General features: G+C 39.6%; 1 protein-coding gene across 4 annotated transcripts in view; it reads left to right on the top strand.

Annotated features, from left to right (window-relative positions):
- ARHGAP29 (Rho GTPase activating protein 29) overlaps positions 1 to 15,012 on the top strand; it is a 71,750-nt gene extending 56,738 nt beyond the window's left edge. For 3 of the 4 annotated variants that reach the window (XM_053920085.1, XM_053920082.1, XM_053920083.1), the window contains 8 exons: positions 1,896 to 1,994; positions 3,162 to 3,301; positions 3,575 to 3,763; positions 4,029 to 4,166; positions 8,672 to 8,904; positions 10,338 to 10,668; positions 10,799 to 10,907; positions 12,914 to 15,012. In XM_053920085.1, the coding sequence (XP_053776060.1) occupies positions 1,896 to 1,994; positions 3,162 to 3,301; positions 3,575 to 3,763; positions 4,029 to 4,166; positions 8,672 to 8,904; positions 10,338 to 10,668; positions 10,799 to 10,907; positions 12,914 to 13,782 (2,108 nt within the window). In that variant the 3' untranslated portion in view covers positions 13,783 to 15,012. The remainder of the gene's footprint in view (positions 1 to 1,895; positions 1,995 to 3,161; positions 3,302 to 3,574; positions 3,764 to 4,028; positions 4,167 to 8,671; positions 8,905 to 10,337; positions 10,669 to 10,798; positions 10,908 to 12,913) is intronic. The other variant, XM_053920084.1, reaches the window with a different exon arrangement.
- Positions 15,013 to 22,834: the final 7,822 nt, after the last annotated feature.

Below are 22,834 nucleotides of genomic sequence, written 5' to 3'. Positions count from 1 at the left end.
TCTGGTACCTGATACTAGTTGAGCTTTGCCCTCTTCAGAATGATACATAGATGGGATCATGCTATTTTGTGACTTCTTTCATGTGGGGTTTTTTTTTGAGGTCTGTATGGATGCAAGTAGTCATCTTTAATTTTGTGCTATAAACTTTGGATGGTATTCTGTTCTGTGAACATAATTATCATCCATCTTTTGGATTGTTTTGTAATTCATTGCAATAATGAACAGTATAGTTAACACTAATACTTGTGCTTGTGATGACTTACTAATTTTTTACAAATGTACTTTAAGGTACTGTGATAATCTCATGCTCCATAGAGAGGCAGAGAAGGTGTTTTTGAAGGCTGCCGTCATGGCTCCAAAGAGAATAACATGACAGGTGACACAGGTAGCAGGAGAAGGTAGCGCTGGAACCCAGGAGAATGTTTTCTTTGCCACTCCTCCACCAATGACTACTCCAGTTCTGTTCTTCCTGGCAAACGTACCTTCCTCCTAGGATCTTAGCACTGTGGGAGGTAATGTTATAGGATTTAACCCCAAAGTCCAGGGCATTATTTTTTAGTGTTCTACCTATTATAGAAATCCATATGAATAAATCTCTTGAATTTAAATTAGAAGTCATTTCCATGCAGCACTGGTATTTGTAGACTTACTTTGTGTCTTCCGTTAAAGCTAGCTCTGGGGGACACTGGAGAAGTGAGCCCAAATATTTAACTGAATATTTGTAATCTGCTTTATAAAAACAGTGTGGTTCCAGAAATCCCCACAAATTAAGAGCAGTTCTAGAGAAAACCCTAAATTACTTGGAATCTTATAAGACTTCAGGTAAATTAGACAAATGGGGAAACTGGTCACATGGTAAACGGGTGAAGACCCGAGGATACTTAGCCTGGGGAAGAGGAAACTTGGGGGTGCACCAGCCGCCCGTAAATATTGGCAGTGTGAAGGTAGAGTGCGTTTGCTCGCTCCTTTAGGGAGAAGTGTGACCCAAGGCTAGGATTTGTGGAGAGGCAGCTTTCCGCTCTGTGATGTGAGGAAGCCATTTCACAATTAGGATGGGTCTAAAAGGGAACATGTGACCTCATGATTTTTCCATCATTGGGGGCACATTGAGAGTGAAAACTGGGTGACTGCCTTTTCAGCATATTGTTCAGAGGAGTCTTTTGGGGGAGCAGTTGTTGGTTTAAATCATTTATAAAGCCCTTTCTAACTCTAAACCTTACAGTTAACTGAATTCTTAACTCTAACCCTGTTTCTCATATCAGCAGGGAGCAAATAAGCCTCATCGCCTAGTTGGGCTGCTCTGAACATGCTCTGTGACTCATGGCTGCATCCTTTGCTGACGCAGCACGTCCCATGCGCTCAGCTCCCTGTCAGGAATCCTTGTGTCTGGTTCCCAGTCTCTCGTATGACTGGTGATAACGTAAATGTGGTGTTACTGTTGTGTGGCCGAATTTAAAGATTTTTGTGTGTCTTACAAAGGTTTAGGTTATATGCATTTGTTCATAGCTTAATTCAACAAGCACTCAATGATGACTTTGCTGTTATGCCAGCGACTCTGTCAGATGTTAGATACAAGACGTGAATGGAAAATACTCCCTGCCTGGCAGAGCTTACAGCCTCTAACACTGCCTGTTACAAATGGACAGTTAAGGTCTCATTGGGATGTGTGAGCCTCGATTTTGTATTTATTAGGAAAAGTCAGTTTGGGTTCAATTTTCTTTTGTTCCCAGGAATAAATATCAGAATTCCCTGTATCCAAAGTCTGAAAATGGAAGCAGGTTTTTTTACATTGTAGCTAATAAAATTTATGACTATATCATTCAAAACATGTTGTTACCTATTTAAAAAACTCTACAGTTTATGGTCAAGTAATTATATTCATAATTTTCTTTTAGGAGACTTTCATCGAAAACTTCCACGAACTCCATCCAGTGGCACCATGTCTTCTGCGGATGATCTAGATGAAAGAGAGCCCCCTTCCCCTTCAGAAGGTGGTAGGACACTCTGAATGTCCCTGAACCAAGCTCTCACTAAGCCAGTTGAATCAGTAGCCCTGCATGATATTAGGAAAACAGTATAATTCAAAGAATTACTCTCTATGTATTAAATAAAAAACATTATAATGATAAATATATCAAATATATCCCAATAAATTATGTACAAGTATGGGTTGATAATATATTAATCAAATGCTACAAATACAAATACAAGCAGCAAAACTGCTAGATCTAAACTGTGATAGCATGGAGCCCTGGCCAGTGTGACTCAGGTTGGTTGGAGCATCTTTCTGTACACCAGAAGGTTGCGGGTTCAATCCCCAGTCAGTGCACATACCTAAGTTGAGGGTTCAGTCCCTGGCTGGAGTGCATATGGGAGGCAACCAATCGATGTATCTCTCTCTCTCTCCTTTCCTCTCTCTCTAATATCTTTTTAAAAATAAAATAAAATAAATGTATTAGCATGGTGATAAAATAGACATTTTGATCTTCCATAAACAACACAGTGACGTAACTGTTAAAAGGTTTGCCGTGCATGAGAAATTCCGAAAAACCCTCTTCAAAAGAAACAGAGCAAGGAGCTGGGCAAGAAGAGTAAAAAGATATACTTCTTGAGGACGAGGGAAGTTGTGGATGTTGAAGGATATAAAAGAGAAGTCTGTTACCATGATGACTTGAATTAGACTCATAGAAATTAGTTTTTTATACTTGAAATTTCCAGGTAGCTATTTATCTATAATTTTATAATGATTTAAGAATAATGCTGATGACACAGTAACCTCATACAGCTTATTTTCTTTGAAGCTTTTATAAAAGGGGCATTTTCTAAGAACGTAATGCCACCTATGTAACAGCCTTCCCAGCTCAATAAAGGGTATATTAATGATAGGGTTACCTTTCTGATTCTGAAAACATGACGTGCTATTTTTGAAGTATCTTAACTGGTTGAGTGGTGACTTTTACTCATCGCTAAGATGTTTGATCAGTGTGTGCCTTGTGAGAGATTTCTAAATTAATCCTTATTTTGATGTTGCAGATTCAAAATAATAGCTTCTTGTAATATAGAATGATTACAAAGTCTAAAGATTTTTCAAAATATACTATCCTGTGGGAAAAAATCTGTCATCTTATGATTCTTATATAATAATCTATTTCTATTACAAGGACCCAATTCAGTTGGAACATACAAGAAAACATTGATGTCAAAGGCAGCTCTCACTCACAAGTTTCGCAAATGGAGATCCCCCACGAAATGCAGAGATTGCGAAGGCATTGTGGTATTCCAGGGTGTTGAATGTGAAGAGGTAAGATTTTTCTAGAATTACATTAGCCCCTTAAACTTTTTGTGTTATACTTTTTTGTTATTAATTTTACTGATTAGGATCTTTTGTAAATAAACTGAACCACAGTGTATCTTCTATAATTTTATATTTCATTTTGCTATTAAATGTATTTCAGACACTGTGGGTAATACCTTTTAAATGCATTTTTGTTGTGTTACCACTCTATATCTAGTTTGTCCACTTGTGAATAGTTTTAAAATAATCGAACCAGTTTTAAACTATTATTTTTTTTAGTGTCTGCTTGTTTGTCACCGAAAGTGTTTAGAAAATTTAGTCATCATTTGTGGTCATCAAAAACTTCTGGGGAAAACACACTTATTTGGAGCAGAATTCACACAAGTTGCAAAAAAAGAACCAGATGGCATCCCTTTTATACTCAAAATATGTGTCTCAGAGATTGAAAGTAGAGCCTTGTGTCTACAGGTATGTTATCACTCTTAAAATTTTTAAACATAAATGCTTGTGATTTGTTCTTACGCTAAGGAGACTTTAAAGGAAAACAGTGCTCTAAATTTTTAATAAGTCACCTATTTTATTTAGATTTGTTTGAAAAATACTACCTTCACCCAAGTATTTTCTAAAATGTTAATAAAAATTGAAGTAGACACATCAAATATATTTAGATGTCTACATTTAGCCATTTGTACTAAAGAAGAATTTTGCAATATTTTCCCCCTTTCTTCTCAAGGGAATTTATCGTGTATGTGGAAACAAAATAAAAACTGAAAAACTGTGTCAAGCTTTGGAAAATGGAATGCACTTGGTAGACATTTCAGAATTTAGTTCGCATGACATCTGTGACGTCTTGAAATTGTATCTTCGACAGGTAAAGTTTTTACCCTTGAAACCTACCATTAACTAGAAAAAAGCAAAAATGATTTGTATTGTGCTGATTACATTTGCTACACATATATTTTCATTGACATAGACCATATTAATATCTTTCTCCGTAATGTATATCAAAATGTGTATAAATATATGTAAAGTGTACAGACCAGTAGTTACAAAGACAAACACATTTTCCATCACCTTAAGGAAATAGAACATTACTATATTTTTAAAGGGGTCCTCTGTGCCTCTCCCTGTTGCAACCTGTAACCCCACCCCAGTAGTCTTTTTCTAACCTGTTAGTAACTCCCTCTTTTTTTTTTTTTAATATACCTGTTGTGTGTTCCTAAATAGTGCATCATTAAGTTTTAGAAAGCTAAGCAGAAAGCATAAAATCTAGCTGTGTAAGGAAAGGCTATTTTTCACATTGTTATATGAGGGTTGATTCAGTAAGAACAGTGTCTTGGTCATAGTCCAGCTTTACCTTGGTTGGTATTTGTAAAAAAGTCCACAGCTGTTTGGGGAGGTCACTGGGCAAGGTCATGAATGCATCCTGGAAGTTCACCATGCTTGGGGCATCAGGCAAGACTATGCTATAAGCTGGTACTGGAAGTTCAGCAGGAATATGGTCCGGGAGTGGGCTGCTGGGTGTTTCCTGTTTCTGTGCTCACTGTGAACCTGAAGTTCACAGAATTAGGTCCAAAGAAAACACTTCAGTGGGGCGAAATAAGTGGCCTGCATGGCTTCAAGGAGCAGCATGTGAAGGGGTTGTTGGAACAATCAGCACATTGTCATGATGAGCCAAGTATTACAAATGACCTAGGCCAAGCCCAGCTGCCTTCTGTCCCTGGTGGAAATGAAGAGACAGTTTCAGAGAACGTAGTGACCACGGTCCTTAACATGTTGCTCTCCAGTGTTCTGTTCTCCAGCTGTTATCCTGGACCTTTCTTCTCCACCCTCCTCTTGTTTGTGAGGAAATGCCTTGTTTTGAATTGGTTTATTCTTCTGTTTTAGTCTTGTCCATCTCCTGAGCAAGGTGGAGTAAGAGCAAATACTGGGTTGGCCAAAAAGTCCATTTAGCTTTTTGCATAAAATAAGACACATTTTTCATTTTCACCAATAACTTTAATGACTTGGATATTTTGCGTATGTTGGCTATCTCCTGGGTGGTATAACGTTGATTGTTCTCAATGTCTCGATTTGATCCCCGTCAACTTCAACTGGTCTGCCCAACTGCAGAGCGTCATCCAGCCAGAGCTCTCCGGCCCGAAACTTACCGAACCACTGGTGACACATTCGATCAGTCACAGCACCTTCTCCACGCACTGCACAAATCTTTTGTTGTTTGTTTTTACCTTTCTTGAAATAATAAAGCCTAATATGCTGAAATGTTGTATATTTTCTTCCATGTTCAGTGTTAAAATGGCTATACAAAAATTCACCAATTTTGATAAATTTTTTTAAATGCTGGTATATGATGGCTGTCACAATACAATCTAACAAAATTGTTTCAAATGAAGTTAAAGACAACTAAGTGTTACTAGAGCCATCTATTGGGAAAAAAACAAATGAACTTTTTGGCCAGTCCAGTACTTGAAACCTTATGTCTTCATTCTATTTTCTTGCTGGGAATGGAAAAGTGTGGATGGTGTGGAAGATTATAGTACTCTAGGCTGGAAGTTACTTTTCTTCCGAATTTTGAAAGCATTTTTCTTGTTCTCTTTGAAGCCTCGGATCCTTCTCATTCTTGATTGTATGGGGCCTGTTTTTTCCCTCTGAAAGCTTGTGGAATCTTCTTTTCTCCCTACTCTAAAATTTTGCAGTGGTGAGCCTTGGTGTTCCTCTGCTTCAGGCGCTCCGTGAGCTCCGTCATTCTGGTTACTTGTCTTTCAGTTCTTGGAACTTTTCATTGCTCACTTTCTCCCCCGTTTTCTTTCTGAAACTTCTATTTGGATACTTGACAAGTTGAACTGGTTCTGTAGCCCCTTTTTTTTCTACTGTTCGTTATTTCTGTTTTAGTGTTCTTTTTAACACTTTCTAAGATTTCCTAAGCTTTTCTTTTATCCCTACTGTAACTATTTCATTTCTAAGGTCGTGTTTAAATTTCTAAGAACTCTGACTCTCTCTTTCTATTGTGGCATTCTTTCTTTTGTAATGAATACAATATCTTACCCAGTGGAGGATATTCATAGCTTTTTTAAAAAGGCGGTTTTTTCTCTGCGTCACCTCTAGCCCTATCTAGTATAAATATGTGTGCCCCATGTAGCATGTTAAATGTTCTAGTAGACACATAAAAAGAAAAAACAGGTGAAGTTAATTTTAATATTTTATTTAACATTGAAAATATCTGTGCATCTAATCAATATTTTTAAATTATTGATGAACTATTTTACTTTTTGTTGTCATTACAGAGTCTTTAGGATGTGGTTTAGGATGTGGTTCGAATTTCCATTCGAAGCACATGTCAGTTTGCACTGGCCACATTCCCATGCTCAGCGGCCCCGTGCAGCTAGTGGTCTCCACGTAGACAGTGTAGTTTCAGATCTTCAGGTTGTTTTTTTCCTACCCATTTTGATCTGTCTTCCTTGATTGTGTGCTTAAAATGAAAGCGTTGGGAATTGAAATGTCTTAGGAAACTTTTGGATATAAGAAGGCTTTGAAGATTTGAGCTTTACTATAATGTGATCTAGGCGGGCTGTTTGGGAAACACCCCATGTCCGCATCTCGAGGTCTGTTCTTCGGCTGACCCCAGAGAAGGGTCTTTTACTGCCTGCAGGTATGGTGCCAGGCTTTGAGAGCCAAGTAGGGTAAGGGGGCTCTAGGATCTCTACATTCAGCATGCATACAGCCACTAAATTCCTGTTTTTAGATAGTTGCTCACTTGTTTCTTGTGCTTCACATTGCCCAACCAGAGAACCCTCAGTTTTACCCTGCGCAGAGAAGAAATCTCCAGGCTTCTGGGCAAGAGGTTGCTCAGGAACATGGAATGGAAACAAGGATCTAGAGGTCAAATGCTTCTTGGATAGCCCACCCTCCTTCAGAATTAGAGGACCTCATGCTGTCCTCGAGTCTGCTCAGGATCCTGTTTGTTAACGGTGCCTGGGTTTCAGTCGGAACTGCAGCTTTCTCAGGCCTGCTAAGTCAGCACTTGTTATCTGCTCTTCAGCTGTAAATGTCGGACCTGCCTGCTTTATTAGCCCAGGAAACTAGTGGTATCTCTATAATGATATTTTACAGGATTCTCAGCTGAAAAATGGAAACAAATTACCTTTGAATGACTGTAAATTTCAGTTGGTTATCCTTTATCTCTTTTAGCCAGCCAGGGAAAGGAAATGAATGTGGTCCGATACTCTCAGCTCTCATCCTGTCTCGGGAATACTACATGACCAAGACTTTAGGGCGGGAAGCCATACTTAAATTTACAGTATTAGAGAGGAGCTTTCATTTTACTCACATACCATGTGGGGAATCTGAAACTCCAAGAGGTTAAGTTACCTTCCTTAGATCACACAGTGGTGGAGGTAGAAATTAATCTCAAAGTGTCCGCCCCCTGGGACCAGCAGGGGAAACTGGGTGCACAGGTGCCTGCCCCACCACAGATAGTATGGGACACCAGCTGAGCAGAGCTGCACTGGATTCTCCCTCCCTGAGCAGTGGAAATAACTGAAGTAAGTTATGCCAGCAGACAGCTAGGTGGCATACCCATTGATAGTTCGAGAGAGGAGCTTTTTCTCTTTGCCTACTTGTGGTAATGCAACTTGTATTTAAAAATTAGATAAATAAAACGTTGACAGTTTCTTTCTTGTAAGTCATATTATCTTATGCTTATCTTCAATCTGATTTAAGTAAAAGACAAGGATCCTATGGCATTTTGTTTTCTGTTTCCCCCATACCAGTAAAACTCAGAATATAAGATTTTTGTAATTAATTTGACTTATTTTGTGTATCATTCTGGATTTCAGTAAACAATTGAAGATTATGGTAACTTTGAGGCAATAATGAATGTAAAATTTAGAGTATTACTGATTATCAGTTAACTCACTTTTAATTATTTTCATTTATTTACCTTTAAATATTTTATGTATTTGCTTTGGGGGGGGAGGGAAAGAGAAAGAAAGGGAGAGAACCATCAATGTGTGAGAGAAGCATTGATCAGTTGCCTCTCAGAGGCCCTCACTGGGGACCTGCCCCACAACCCAGGCATGTTCCCTGACTGGGAATCAAACCTGCGACCTTTCAGTTCAGAGGCTGGTGTTGAATCCACTGCAACACACCAGCCGGGCACTCATTTTTAATAAAGATATGATTTATGGTGATTATGTCAGAATCACTTTGTAGATTGCATCTGTAGCAAATATATGTACATTTCTAAATGTACATGTTGACCTTAAGTCTTGTTAATCTAAAGGGACATGCTAAACCATTCAGAAGCTACTTATAAATTATTAAAGGGGGGGAGAGGGAGAACAGAATAATACTTCTAATGTAACTTTATTTCTTTAGCTCCCAGAACCATTTATTTTATTCCGATTGTACAAGGAATTTATAGACCTTGCCAAAGAGATCCAAAATGTAAATGAAGAACAAGAGACAAAAAAGGATGGCCTCGAAGACAAAAAATGGCCAAGTACATGTATAGAAATTAATCGAATCCTTCTAAAGAGCAAGGACCTTCTAAGACAATTGCCAGCATCAAATTTTAACAGTCTTCATTACCTCATAGTGCATCTTAAGCGGTAAGAACTTTGTATAAGAAGAGCATCCACTAGTAGATGGATAATTGATCAGTTTTTGTTTGTTTTTTTAATTGTAGTAAAATACATATAATGTAAATTTACCATTAGTCATTTTTATTATTTTTTATTTTTAAAAATATTTTATCCATTTTTAGAGAGAGGGGAAGGGAAGGAGAAAGGGAGAGAAACATCAATGTGTGGCTGCCCCTCGCACACCCCCCCCACTGGGAACCTGGCCCGCAACCCAGGCATGTGCCCTGATTGTGACGTTTTGGTTTGCAGGCCAGCACTCAATCCACTGAGCCACACCAGCCAGGGCTTTAGTCATTTGTAAATGTACAGCTTAATAGTATTAAGTACATTCACATGTTGTGCTATTATTTTTAAATGAGCATTTCATTTCTAATATGTGTTAGGGAAAGGGAGATAATGAATGTATTCATGCAGCCGACAGCTTTCCCTCGGGTGCCTCCTATGTGCCAGACTCTGCATGGGAAAGCAAGAATGAAGACATAAAGTTTCTATCTTCTCTTCTGCTTGTCAGTTTGGGGGGCAGACCTGCAGACAAGCACAGAGCAGTGTCATGCATGTTCTGAGGGAGCTGTGCACAGCACGCAGAGGCAGATGGGAGGGAGGGTCACAAATCAGAGGAGGTAGCCCTGAGCCAGACTTGAAGAACCAAATAGTGGTTTAGCAACAGAGAATGTGCGGAAGAGCATCCCTGGCAGAGGGTGACCGACACGAAGACATAAGAAACCATCCTGCATGTGGGAAGAATAAGTAATTTGGTTAGGCTCAGCTGTAACAAGCAGTAGCAGGAGTGAGCTGGGTAGAGCTGGTAAAGAAAATCTTCCATACCTGGCAGATGACTTGACTGTCTTCCTTCCGTACCTGCTAAAGAATTTTGAGCCAGGAATTTCACGTGCTTAGCTTTGCCTGTTAGATCTTCCTGGCAGCAGTATGGAGAATGGTTTTGAGGAAAGGCCTTCACTGCAATACAGATTTCCTTGAATAGTCATAGGAATGAAAGGTGGTGACAGCTTGAAGTAAGGCCGCAGCAGTGGGAGTGACAGTAGAACAGAGAGGTCTTCAGGAAGTACAACCAGCTAGGCATAAAGACTAGCTGCGGGCAATGAGGTAGAACTTGACAACAATATTTAAGTTTCCAGCCTAAAGACCTGTAGTTTGGGGGGTTGTTTTTTGTTTTTAATTTCCACTGGTAAAATTCTAGAAGTTCCTTCTACTTACTTAAATTATATCCTGATATTATAAAACTCAACTTGGTGTGTGGTCAACATTTAATCAAATAAATACATTTTTTTCTTAGATTTCTATAGCCCATTTTTTCTGTACTCTTCCCCACCCATAGTCTCCTACCATCAAGGAAATCTAACAGGCAAATCTCATACAGCTCAATGTGTTCTACTCTGCAGAGTCGTCGATCATGCAGAAGAAAACAAGATGAACTCCAAAAACTTGGGGGTGATATTTGGACCGAGTCTCATTAGGCCGAGGCCCACGACCGCTCCCATCACCATCTCTTCTCTTGCCGAATACTCAAATCAAGCACGGCTGGTAGAGTTCCTCATCACTTATTCCCAGAAGGTCTTCGATGGGTCCCTGCAGCCACAAGATGTAGCCTTATGTAGTACAGGTAGCAGCGCACCTCAGGGGGATCAGGGCTGTCATCTGAAGCCTCTGTTGTCACCAGGAGAAAGAGACCCAGAACATTTCATGAAGTCACTCTTTTTCTCTTCAAAGGAAGTGAGTTTTGTCCTTTATGTGGAATTGTGTTGGAACTTTGTAATGTTTATGTTAAGTGAAAAATCTTTGAACTGCTTATTGTGAGGTGTGTTTTGCTTCCTCAAGTTTAAAACTTCTCTCCCGTCAACAGGATATCCACACTGCGGACAGTGAAAACAAAATTCTTGAACCAGTTGCATCATTTGAGGAATCAGAACGAAAGCAGAATGTGTTAGAAAAATGTGATGCGTGTCTCATTGGTGAGTGGTCATGTGAAATACTTGTTTGCTGACTTAAAACTAGGTCAATAAACCATGATTAAAAGCCAAAAAATGTAGACTCCTAAAACTCCTAATTTTTTTTTCATATGCTTTACCTGTCACCTGCCTTTAACACATTAAGCATATGTATGTATATATATCTTTTTATTTCCTTGTTCCTTGACTACAGTGATTGGTAACTGTCAAGCTGGTGGAAAGTCTTCCATTTATTACTATAATGTTATACATTACTAGAGCTAAATTCCACTTTTTAAAATTTCAGCCATATGTGTTATATTTGATGTATAATCAAACAGCAGTGACATAGCTCCCTGACCAGCTCTAAAAAGTGGGGGGGCTAACATTCATTAAGTACCTGACTGCTCTCTGCTAAGCACTATGCTTTGTTATTTTGATTTCATTTATCTGATTTAATCTTCATAACAATGCTATAAAGTAGATAGTATTGCCCCATTCAGCCAGCCATAGCCTAATAGAGGTGAAATCATGCCAAAGGTCATGCCCCTAATAAATAGCGCAGTCTGTATTTGAACCTATGTTTGTGCTTATTTCACTATCCAATGGTCTAGGGCTTCCAATTAGAATAGTTATAATAATGTCATTTGTGAGTGCTTCTTGTATACCAAATAATTCTGAGCACTTTTCACGATTAGATCGTTAGGCCATACATCAGTATAGATCCAGTTACGATTCTCTTTTGACAAGTGAAGACCCTGAGGGACAGTGAGATTGCCTTGCGCAGTCCAGACGTGGTAGAACTGAGCTAAACCCAGCAACCGGGCTTCAGAGTGTGCGCTCTTGTCCACTAGGCTGTGTTTCCCTCCGAACTCAGGAATATACTTCGGTTGGCGTGTCCAGCCCGAACGCAATGAGTCAGGCCCCCAGAGTGGTCTGTAAACGTGCAAAACGTTTACATGGAAAACAACGGGGTGTTGCTTTGGAAGCCCAGGGAAGAGTGGTCGGCGGTGTCAACTGAGGAGAAAGGGCAGCAGAGGTGACGACTGATGGATTCTGACGGGCTCCTGTCAGCAGACCGCTGCCCAAAAGAGGAACATTAGGTCGAGGGCTGAAATTTTCCAGAAATGGAAGTTTTTTAGGGGAGACGTAGCAAAAAGGAACAGGGCTTAATGGAATTCAGAGTTCCAGTGTGGGAAGACACGGGCCGTGGGTGCAGACTCGATAGGAAAGAGCAGACAGTAAATCTGGGAGTAAACAGTAAATGGAGTGAACGGCAGTTTTTCCCTCACAGTAAAACTATCAGCCCTTAGTTGGACGGGATGAGTGGCGTAGTCTGCTTACTAACTGACCGGGCTGGAAGTCAGCTAAGGCATTTCGTGTGACGTGCTCTCGCTGCGGGTTGAGCGTGACCGTAAAGCGGATTTAGGGAGCTGGCAAAAGCGTTGGGATTCAAAGGCCCACCTGCATTTGGCTGGCCTGTAAATTTGCGTGACTTTCTGAGGTGAATTTACGAATATCTGTCTGTTGAAATCCCAGCAATTACTCGTTCATTCATGCACAGCACATAACTCCAGCAAGTGTTTTGTTTTGTTTTAACCTGCAGTGAACTTTGTAGCTGTTTATTGTATTTATTTCATTAAATATAAAATTCTAACATTTTTATTCAGAGTCCACCTTTAAATTCCTCTACATAGCCCTGACCAGGTAGCTGGGTTGGAGTGTTGGCCTGATATGCCAAGGTTGTGGGTTCGATCCTTGGTCAGGGCACATACAGGAATCAACCAATGATTAATGCATAAATAAGTACGACAACAAGTTGATGTTTTCTCTCTCTCCTTTTCCTCTCACTCTAAAACCAGTGACTACAAAATTTTTTAAAAACTTCTCTGCATAGATAACTGAGAATAACTTGGGAAAATGTTAAGACCATTATTGTTTTGAAAGCATGTTTGTCTGTTACTTATTCAGACTCTTGTTAAGCAGGTGCCAGGAAGTTTGATTTTCAAATAAATCTGTTTCTTTTTCAGACAACAAAGTGCATTTGCTTGCAGACCAAGGACTTGAATCAGCGTCACAAAAGACAGAAGATGTTTGTAAAAGCTCCAAGCCATTTACTCTGAAATCCGACAGGGAAACAAACAGTGTTGTGGAGAGGTACCCGCCGAGGACCAAGATTAGACCTGTAAGTTTGCCCGTGGATAGACTGCTGCTTCTTGCAAACTCTCCTCCTGAGAGAAACGGCAGAAACATGGGCGGTGTAAACTCAGACAAGTTGTGCAAGAATCCTACCTTTGAAGGAGTTAGTACCCCTACTATTTGCTGCAAATTTGATGTCTTTGACCAGCAAACTGCACACAACACCGGGGAGAAACCGCATGAACAGGATGACCGAAGTGCCAAGACTGCACTGACTGTGCCCAGTGCACTCCAGGAAGGAGGAGCTATGACGAGCATCAGGATTTGGGGGGGCCCTCTGGTCAGTGCCACCCAGCCATACCCAGAACCAGTCAGGTCAGCGAGACAGGCGTCGGAGGGACGGTCCTCTGACTCTTGCTCTACTGCCCCTGTCAGAGCGCCCAGGACACTGCAGCCCCAGCACTGGACGACGTTTTACAAGCCACGTGCTCCCGCTAGTGCGAGAGGGGCTGAGGAGAAACCTGCGCCGTCCTCCCCAACAGTGCCTCCTGGCGCAGCTCACGCTTCTCGGGAGCATGTGCTGAAATCGGTTGCAGACTCAGAAAACGTGCCAGCTTGCCCCTCGCAGCCCACCAGTAGGCCCAAGGAGAGCTGTGAGGAGCGGGACTTGCCTGATGTGCCCCCCACGTGTCAGAGGCCGAGGCTTAAACGAATGCAACAGTTTGAAGACCTGGAAGATGAAGCCCCACAGTTTGTGTAGGGTTGTCAGAATTCGGCGTTTCTTCTGTAGTTGTTTTGTTTGGTGGTATTGCGTTTGTTTTGTGAAAGAATTTTGACAGGGCCCCCTTTTGTATGGATAGGATTGCCAAATCGTGGATTTTGCTTTTTGTCATTGTATTGTGTTACCCTGTGTTGGTTGTATTGAATGGTAGAATGTTTTGATAGGGCCACATCTGTGTCTCACTGGAATTATCTGTATTTTTGAAGTTGTGAATAAGTAGGCAAACTCATATTTTTTAAAGTTTAATTGATTTTCTCCATAAAATGGTCCATTTAAATGCATCCCTAATATATGATGTAGTTCTCAACTAATAGCTGCCATTGGGAAAAGTCATCTTTATTTTTTTTGAAATAAAACTATGTGCTTATTTATAAAAGGAATGTTTCTTAATGCAAGTGCCTGGAAGATCTTTGTTTAGTATGATTTTTTAAAATACAATTTTATTGTGTGTCTTTGACCGTTGTGCTTTTTACAGTATGTATGCAGCCTTTTATTTTTCAGTTGGCAAGTGTTTTTTTTTTTTACATAATGGCCAAAAAGCTTGAAATCTGTATTTAATTGCATTCCGATTAATTGCCAGATTTACAAGTGGTAGTCAGTTGAATTGTACAAAGAAAATGCACTTAAACCGGTTTCTGAATTACAGAGTGCAGTTATGTCTTATTTGGCTTTAGATATTTTTAATACATTTAATAGTTTTTTTATGTTTTGGCTTTGTTCTACATATACTTTCGTTGTTCAACAGTTCTGAATGTTTTGGTATTTTATATAAAGTTCCAAAAAATGTTTTAAAATTTAATACATTTCTTCTTCATATTGTCGAGGTTTCAAAAAATACTTCTTTTGTATGAAATGTTTTTACTTATGAATAATTTTGTGTGCTTTTTCTACCTGGACTTTAACCATTGACAATGTATGTTTCATATGAATCGAGCAAAGATCTATTTAAGTTGACTCTGAGTTACAGTTCAGCAAGCCTCATTGATTGGAATTTGAGAGCAGGTATGATGATTGGGTATATTTCATGTATAATTTTCCCAGTTTTTAGAACTAGTGCAATTCTGTCATTTTCTGGGTTTCGTCATTTTGCCTAAAATAGGATATAAAAGGGACAAAAAATAGCCTTTTTGTATGTGAATTCTATTTGTAGTAAATGCTTTTGTATGGCGATATTATACTTGATAAAATATATGTTAATCTGTTAAATTATCTCACGTTTTGTAGCTTCTTTGAAATCGTTGCCTCTTAGGGGATGAAAGTTGAAGGTTTATTAACCATTGGCTTGGTGATCGACACTTGGGCTCATATATCCCTTGACTTACTACAATGTGGAATGTATTCGGTGGGAGGTTTCTATGTAGTTTTATGTAACAAACCCTTTTGTGCTGGGGCCTTGTTTTTAGCCTTCATTGTACAAAATATAAAAGAATCGTATGGCTACAAAAACCTAAAAAGGAAATAAGAGCCAACAGTTAGCCCTCTCTATGTGCCATGAACTCTACTAAGTTCCTATATAAATCATTTCAAGTTGACAGCAGCCTATAATGGGTAGGAACACATTTTATCATTCCCGTGTTATAGACAAGGAAACTGAGGCTTAGTTAAATGGTGTGCCCTAGGTTCCACAAGTGTAGCAGTTGGGGTCAGGACTCCAACACAGGGCTCAGAGTCTGACGGTTAGTGCCCTTAATGGCTGCACAGTTACTAAGTAACAGTATCAGATAATGTTTAACAATAGAAGATTTACCTTTGGTGGCATTAAGTGCATCCACATTGTTTCGTAACCATGACCACTATCCATCTCCAGAGCATCCCATACTGAAACTTAGAAAATGTACTTCTAAACTCCTTCAGTTTTCTTTTCACTGTATCAAGACAACCCAATGGAAGACTATGTAATCAATGTGCCTCTTTGTTTCCCCTCACTGTTAACCTCACAGTGAGGGTTCCCTGTGGGGGACTTTGGGCTCTCTCACAACTTGTCCAGCTTAAACTGTTAGTCTGTAGACACTTTTTAGTTTCCTGGGGCATTAAACAAGTATCTCCTGAGAACATGTTGCTGCTCTAGAGAACCCACAGTGGGCACCGTGCCCTGACACCCAGTACTGGGGGGCACCTGTCATCAGGAAGTTGTTTCATGGCACATGGAGAGAATGTGAGCCAGAGGAAAGGGCAGTGGTGGGGAGTCCCTTTAGAGCTGCCGGACCACCCGAGAGCTTTGTAGAAAGCATATTGTTCAAGTTTCCAAGTAGTCATTTGTGAAGGGTTGATAATAACTTTCCCAGATAGGTGTGTTTTACGTGCTGAGAATTAGAATTTATGAGTGTTTATAATTACTTTGAATGCACCTTAGGCGATGTATTTCTTTTGATACAGAGAAGATAGGGTCCCTATGAGAGACTTGTTGCCTAGGGATCTCATAAGCAAATAGAATCATACCTCACTTTCTTGGGTGATTTAATTTAAAAATGGTGCTGTGGTTACACTACCCGATTGCAAGTAACATTGTGTTACTTGGAGTATTTGTACAAGTATAATAATTTCTTTAAACGGCAAGCAGTGTGTATTTTTCTGACAAATTATAGTCAACATAATTCTCTGGGTTTTTCTTTCCCAGAGCCAAGAAATTGTTTTGACATGTTGGTATGATTATAAATGTAGATAATTCAGTAACTGCAGTTAGAGTAATCGAAAGTTTAACAAAGTTGCTACATTCACAATAAATATGCAAAAACCAATTATATTTCTGTATATTACCAACTAACAAAATGAAAGCTTTTAGATCTCTTAAACAATAGCATTAAAAAATTTGGAATACCTGAGAATAAATCTAACAACATATATACAAGATCTTCATGGAAAAATTTTTAGACTGTATCAAGAGGCATTTAAAGAGATCTTAAATAAATAGAATGTTTCATGATGTACAGGGAGCACTGGAAGACTCAACATTGTAAAGATGTTCATTTAGCTTACATTTATTTATAGATGTCAGTGTAGCCCCATCCAATGCAATTGTCGAGCCATTTGAAAGTTAGTTGCAGACGTGATGCCCTGCTACCCCTAAATACTTTTAGTCATATTTCTTTAAAACAAGAGTACTCCTGCATGGCCGTGCCACAGTGTGACCATTAAAGAGGTCAACATCGGCATATGACATCTAATCACACAGACCACACTCAGATTCGCTAATTGTCCTCCTCGTGTTCTCTCTGTGCCAGCAGCCTGGTCTAGGGTTGTACCGTGCATCCAGCTGTCCTCTGTCTTGTCTCCCTCAATCTGGAACGGTTTTTTTCAGTCTTTCCTTTCATGACCTTGAAACTTGTGAAGAGTATAGGCCAGGTATGGTATGGAATGTCCCTCAGTTTGGGTTTATCTAATGTTTCCTCATGATTAGACTCAGGATACACATTTGTCAGAAAACACCACAGAAATGATGCCGTGTTCTCACTATCAGGCCATGAGATGCACAGTACCCGGTTGGCCCAGTCCTGATCCTGTTAACGTCGGTCACTTGGTTAGGATGGTATCTGCCATGTCTCTGCATGGCAAAGGTAACAAAAAGAAGTTTGTGAGGAGATCCTTTGAGACTACGTAAATGTCCTGCTCCTTATCAAATTGTCACCGGTTAGTCTGAGTCTGTTGGCACTTCTTGCTCGAATCAGTTATTCTATTCGGTTGTCAAATGGTTGCTTATGCTTGGATTGATATTCTACTGTAAGAACAATCCCTTCTCCATTTGTTCACTTGTTTAATTCATTTGTATTGAGTATGGACTCAAGGATTTCTACTTCATTCAGTAAGTTATATTACTGTCATTTATTTAATGCTGAACTTTTGTCAGATTTGGTCTATGGGAATCTCTTCAGGCTCACTTCTGTGTGCTTTTGACTTTTCGAGCTCTTCTGATGTTTTGACACAGGAACATATGCTAAGTTTATCTTGTACTTTTCCCTGTCCCAGCCATTTTTCCAAGGAGCCCTGTTTCCTTTAAAACAGGGGTGTCGCCCTGGCTGATGTAGCTCAGTGGATTGAGCACGGACCTGTGAACCAAAGGGTTGCCAGTTTGACTCCCAGTCTAGGGCACATGCCTGGGTTGTGGCCAGGTCCCCAGTGGGGGGGGACATGTGAGAGGCAACCACACATTGATGTTTCTCTCCCTCTCTCCTCTTCCCCTCTCTCTAAAAATAAATAAATAAAATCTAGAAAAAAAACAAAACAAGGGTGTCAAACTCATTTTCACTGGGGGCCACATCAGCCTCACGGTTGCCTTCAAAGGGCCAAATGTAATTTTAGGACTGTATAAATGTAACTACTCCTTAACTAGGGGCAAGGAGCTCTACATTCGGCCCTTTGAAGGCAACCATGAGGCTGATGTGGCCCCCGGTGAAAATGAGTAAAAAGGACAAGAGTAAATGGAAAACAAGAGCTAAGAAGTGTTCATTGCTACTGGGAAACCATTGGTTTTAAGCCCTGTTGGTGGACAGGTCAAAGAAATACGTGAACGCATAAACGAACACAGACATACAAATATACCCATTTCTTTTTTTTAAATTTTTATTGTTATTCAATTACAGTTGTATGCCTTTTCCCCCATCCCTCCACTCCACCCCAGCTGAACCCCCCTCTCTCCCCCATCTCCACCCTCCCCCTTGATTTTGTCCATGTGTCCTTTATAGTAGTTCCTGTAATCCCCTTTCCCCACTGTCCCTTCCCCACTCCCCCCTGGCTATTGTTAGATTGTTCTTAACTTCGATGTCTCTGGTTATATTTTGTTTGCTTTTTTCTTCTATTTATTATGTTCCAGTTAAAGGTGAGATCATATGGTATTTGTCCCTCACCGCCTGGCTTATTTCACTTAGCATAATGCTCTCCAGTTCCATCCATGCTGTTGCAAAGGGTATAAGCTCCTTCTTTCTCTCTGCTGTGTAGAATTCCATTGTGTAAATGTACCATAGTTTTTGGTTCCACTTATTTGCTGATGGGCACTTAGATTGCTTCCAGTACTTGGCTATTGTAAATTGTGCTGCTGTGAACATTGGGGTGCACAGGTTCTTTTGGATTGGTGTTTCAGGGTTCTTAGGGTATAATCCCAGCAGCGGAATTGCTGGGTCAAAGGGTAGTTCCATTTTTAGTTTTCTGAGGAAATCCCATACTGTTTTCCACAGTGGCCTCACCAAATATACACATTTCTGTGTGTACATATTCACTGAAAACCTTGAGTGCACGTTGATACCTTCAATTCTAGTTCAGTACTTCAGAGTTTAATCTAGTCTTTATATATTTGTAACTCCTTTCTCTCATGGTGGGGGATCTGGCTCCCATAATCCTAAATATCTTACTTGCTTACTCTTCCTTTATGTTGCAGCCCCCCAACAGTGCCACCTAGTTCCAATGATGCCAAGTAAGCCCTCAACTATTGCTGCACCTGTCCTGACCAACTGACCCCAAATAAGCCCACCGGAACCCCAATGAGTTCAAGGCCAGCTGAATCCTTGCCCCTGGCACTGTCGATCTTGGCCATGCTGTATAAATCCCAGGCCCTGGTCATCTGGCTGAATCCTCCACCCCAACAGGAAGGGGAGGGGAGAGATAAATTCATGATTTTTTTAATAATAAGCACCTATTAAGTATTTGTTGAATTTATTTGGAAAAGTTTAAAAATAAATGGTTATACATGTTTACAAGAAATGTTTAAACATAGGTGTATATATTTATGAAATTTTATAGAAAGTTTAAATTATGATTTGCTCTCCCTTTTTGACTCAGCTCTAATACTTGCAAATAATTTTAAAATAGTATTAGTACTTCCTGGAATAACTAAATCATACTACCTATGTTGTTTTTAATGTCTTTACAATCAACCAGTTTAATTACTCTGCATATATAAAATTAGCATACTTTTCAAGAAATAGAGTAAAAGAGACTAATTGACCATGTTTCTGAGTTACAAGTTCTATTTGGGTATAGAACTTGTTGGCTTTTAAGTAAACACCATGAAAACCTGTCTCAGGTCTCTGGATATGGCCCTGCCCACTTGTTAACAGGATATCTTACGTCTTTCTTAGAGGGTTGAAAGAATTGAAAAGGCGGTGTAACAGTGTGACCAGTGAGCGTTTCATTGTCTAGGTGGGGTGTGCAACCTTTTGGCACCTCTGGGCCACACATTAAATGCACAAACACTAATGAAGACAAAAAAAACTCATAATGTTTTTTTTTTAATTTTATTTATTTACTTTTTAGAGAGAGGGGAAGGGAAGAAGAAAGAGAGGAAGAGAAACATCAGTGTGTGGTTGCCTCTCACATGCCCCCACTGGGGATCTGACCTGCGATCCAGGCATGTGCTCTGACTGGGAATCGAACCAGCAACCCTTTGGTTCACAGGCCCACCCTCAATCCACTGAGCTAAGCCAGCCAGGGCAAAATCTCATGATGTTTTAAGTAAATGTACAATTTTGTGTTGGTCCGCATTCATAGCCACCCTGGGCTGCCTGTGGCCCGCAGGCCGCGGGTTGGACACCCCTGGTAGAGTGCTGATGAATAGTGAACACGGCCCAGAAGTATGAAAATGAGGACATAGACCCAGGTGTGGTAAGATCTTATTTACAATTGCAGGCCCAGAGCTTGGCATATAATAGTTGCTGCCTGCTAAATTAATTATATCGCATTTCATCTTACATCAGAAATCTGCTTTTTGAGATCTACTTCCAGTGAATCAAAGCTTTCCAGTACCCACCTATTTTCTTCAAAGTTGTGCGAGTTCATCTTGTCAGTTGCCAGTCAAATCAGAGTGTGTTGTGATTCAACACAGGAGGAAGCAGTGAATCTCTGAGTTCTCCACCTGCGGGTGCAGATACACAGTTAATACAGATTCAGTGAGCATCTTAAGTGATTTTTGTTTTAAATAATAAATGCAGAAGGATGTAAATGCATATTATCATCTAAAGAATAATTATAAAATGACCTCCAATGTGCCCCAAAACTCCCTTAACAGAATGTTAAGAAGCCACCAGAGTCCCCCTCCCTGGTCCCATGCCCACTCTACCAGCTGTAACCATTGTTTTGAATTTTATGTTAATCATTCCCTGGCTTTTTAAAAAATCTGCTACCTATGTATTATTTAATTTTACCTGTTTTTTTTTAACATTTTACAAGTGAGATCATTGAATTCATGGCTTGCTTCTTACGTTCAACATGTTTTTGAGATTAATCCATGTAGATGTCTGTAGCTGCAAACATTTTTCTTTTTGCCTTAAGAACAAACCTACTGTGCAGTATTCCTGTGGTAAATATACCGGAATGTATTTCTCACCCCACTTTGGTAGACATTTAGGTTGCTTCCAGGTTTATTGTTACTATGAACAAGGCTACATTGAAAACTTAATTTTTACCTTTTCTTTCCTTCACTTTTGTTTTAAACAAAGTTGCTTTGTGGTTGTCATCTAATTTAATCTTCACCAAATCAGGTATTCTTACCTGTCTAGACTCCAAAGAGGTAAACTAACTTACGATAAGTTGTATAGCTAATAAGAAAGGGTGATAGGACTTGAACCCAATGTCTTTATTATAAAATTTGTCTTTAAATTCTGTTTATAAATTGTCTTTCTAAATTATTGCATCTGCATTTTTTTTAAGACAGAAGCTGTCATAAATCTTATCTTTTTAGGCCATATTTTTTCTTTCTAGTTGCTAGGATACTGATCTTTAAGGTTATCATATCCTAACTGGAAGATCATTTTTAGTGTTTGTGTATTAAAGCTTATTCATTTAGTTGTAACTGTTGCATCTAAAGTTGCCAAAGTTTGTCTGCGTTACAGCTGGTTTTGTAGGTTAAACTTTGTTAATGATGAGAGAATGTTGGAGCAGGTAACAGCATAGACACGTGTATCACTCCACAGTCTCAGAACAATGCCGTCTGGAGAGCTGTTGAAGATGTTAAGCATAAAGAGAATAGGGTTTGCATGAGATCTCTTAGCTTCTGCTCCTCGCTAGGAAAATACTTAGCAATCCAGGTGAGAAATTGGCCCTCAATTAAGCCATTGTCTGTGAGGATGATGACCTAAATTCCGATTTATTTTTAGAAACAGAATTGACAGGGATTAGTGCCTCCTGAATGTGGGGGAGGTTGAGAGTGGAGCAGAGCAGGGTAGAGAAAGGGACGCTTAACCTGGAAGCCATGGACTTAGCAGCTTTCTCTTAATATCCTAAGTGAAAGCGGAAGATTAAAGTTCAGTATCTTGCTTGCTCCTTTAGGCAAAATGAAGCCCCATGACTGAGTTAAATGGAGGTAGTTTTCATGTTAGTATTCTCTCGGAAGCAAGTTATGATTAGATCTGTTTTCAAATGAAATGCATTATTTTGTGATTCGCTGAGTCCCAAAACTAAAAAAAGTGTTCAAGACAAAAGTAAACAACTATCTACAAGGATTACTATTAGCGAGGAAATTGGGCTAGATAATCTGTGAAGTCCTTTCATGCTGTGATCCCTATTCTGTGACCTTGAATTTAAAGCGACTGAGATGTTTCTAGGTGTAAGAAATCCTAAAATCATTGCGCTAAGCAATTTCAGTGTTTTCATTTTGTCACCGTTATTAATGTCAGCCTGCACATTACCTAGAAAACATCTTTGAAGTGCTGGGGGGGAAATGTCAACCCAAAATTCTATAACGAGTAAAAATATCCTTCAGAAATGAAAGTGTACTGTAGATGGTTCTGACCAACAAAAAGAATTAGTCGCTAGCAGGCCTGTAGATTGTCTTTAGGCAGAAGGGAAATGATGCCAGATGGAAATACAGGAATGTAGAAAAAATGAAGACCTCCAGAAAGGACAAATAAGTGAATATGTTGTTATAAAACAGCACTAGTCATGTGGAGTATGAAATTTATGTAGAGTTCAAATACATGACGATAACGGAAAAGGCAAAAAGGACAGAAGTATTATAAAGTTCCAGCATTATCAAGGAAGTGGTAAATATTTAAGATATGTGTTGTAACATTAAAAAGAATGATAAGTTAAAAGGAGGGGAAATGAA

This window comes from Desmodus rotundus, chromosome 3 (genome assembly GCF_022682495.2).
Source record: "Desmodus rotundus isolate HL8 chromosome 3, HLdesRot8A.1, whole genome shotgun sequence".
Taxonomy (NCBI): domain Eukaryota; kingdom Metazoa; phylum Chordata; class Mammalia; order Chiroptera; family Phyllostomidae; genus Desmodus; species Desmodus rotundus.
Note: the sequence above shows the minus strand (reverse complement) of the source record. Positions and strands in the feature narration are given on the sequence as shown.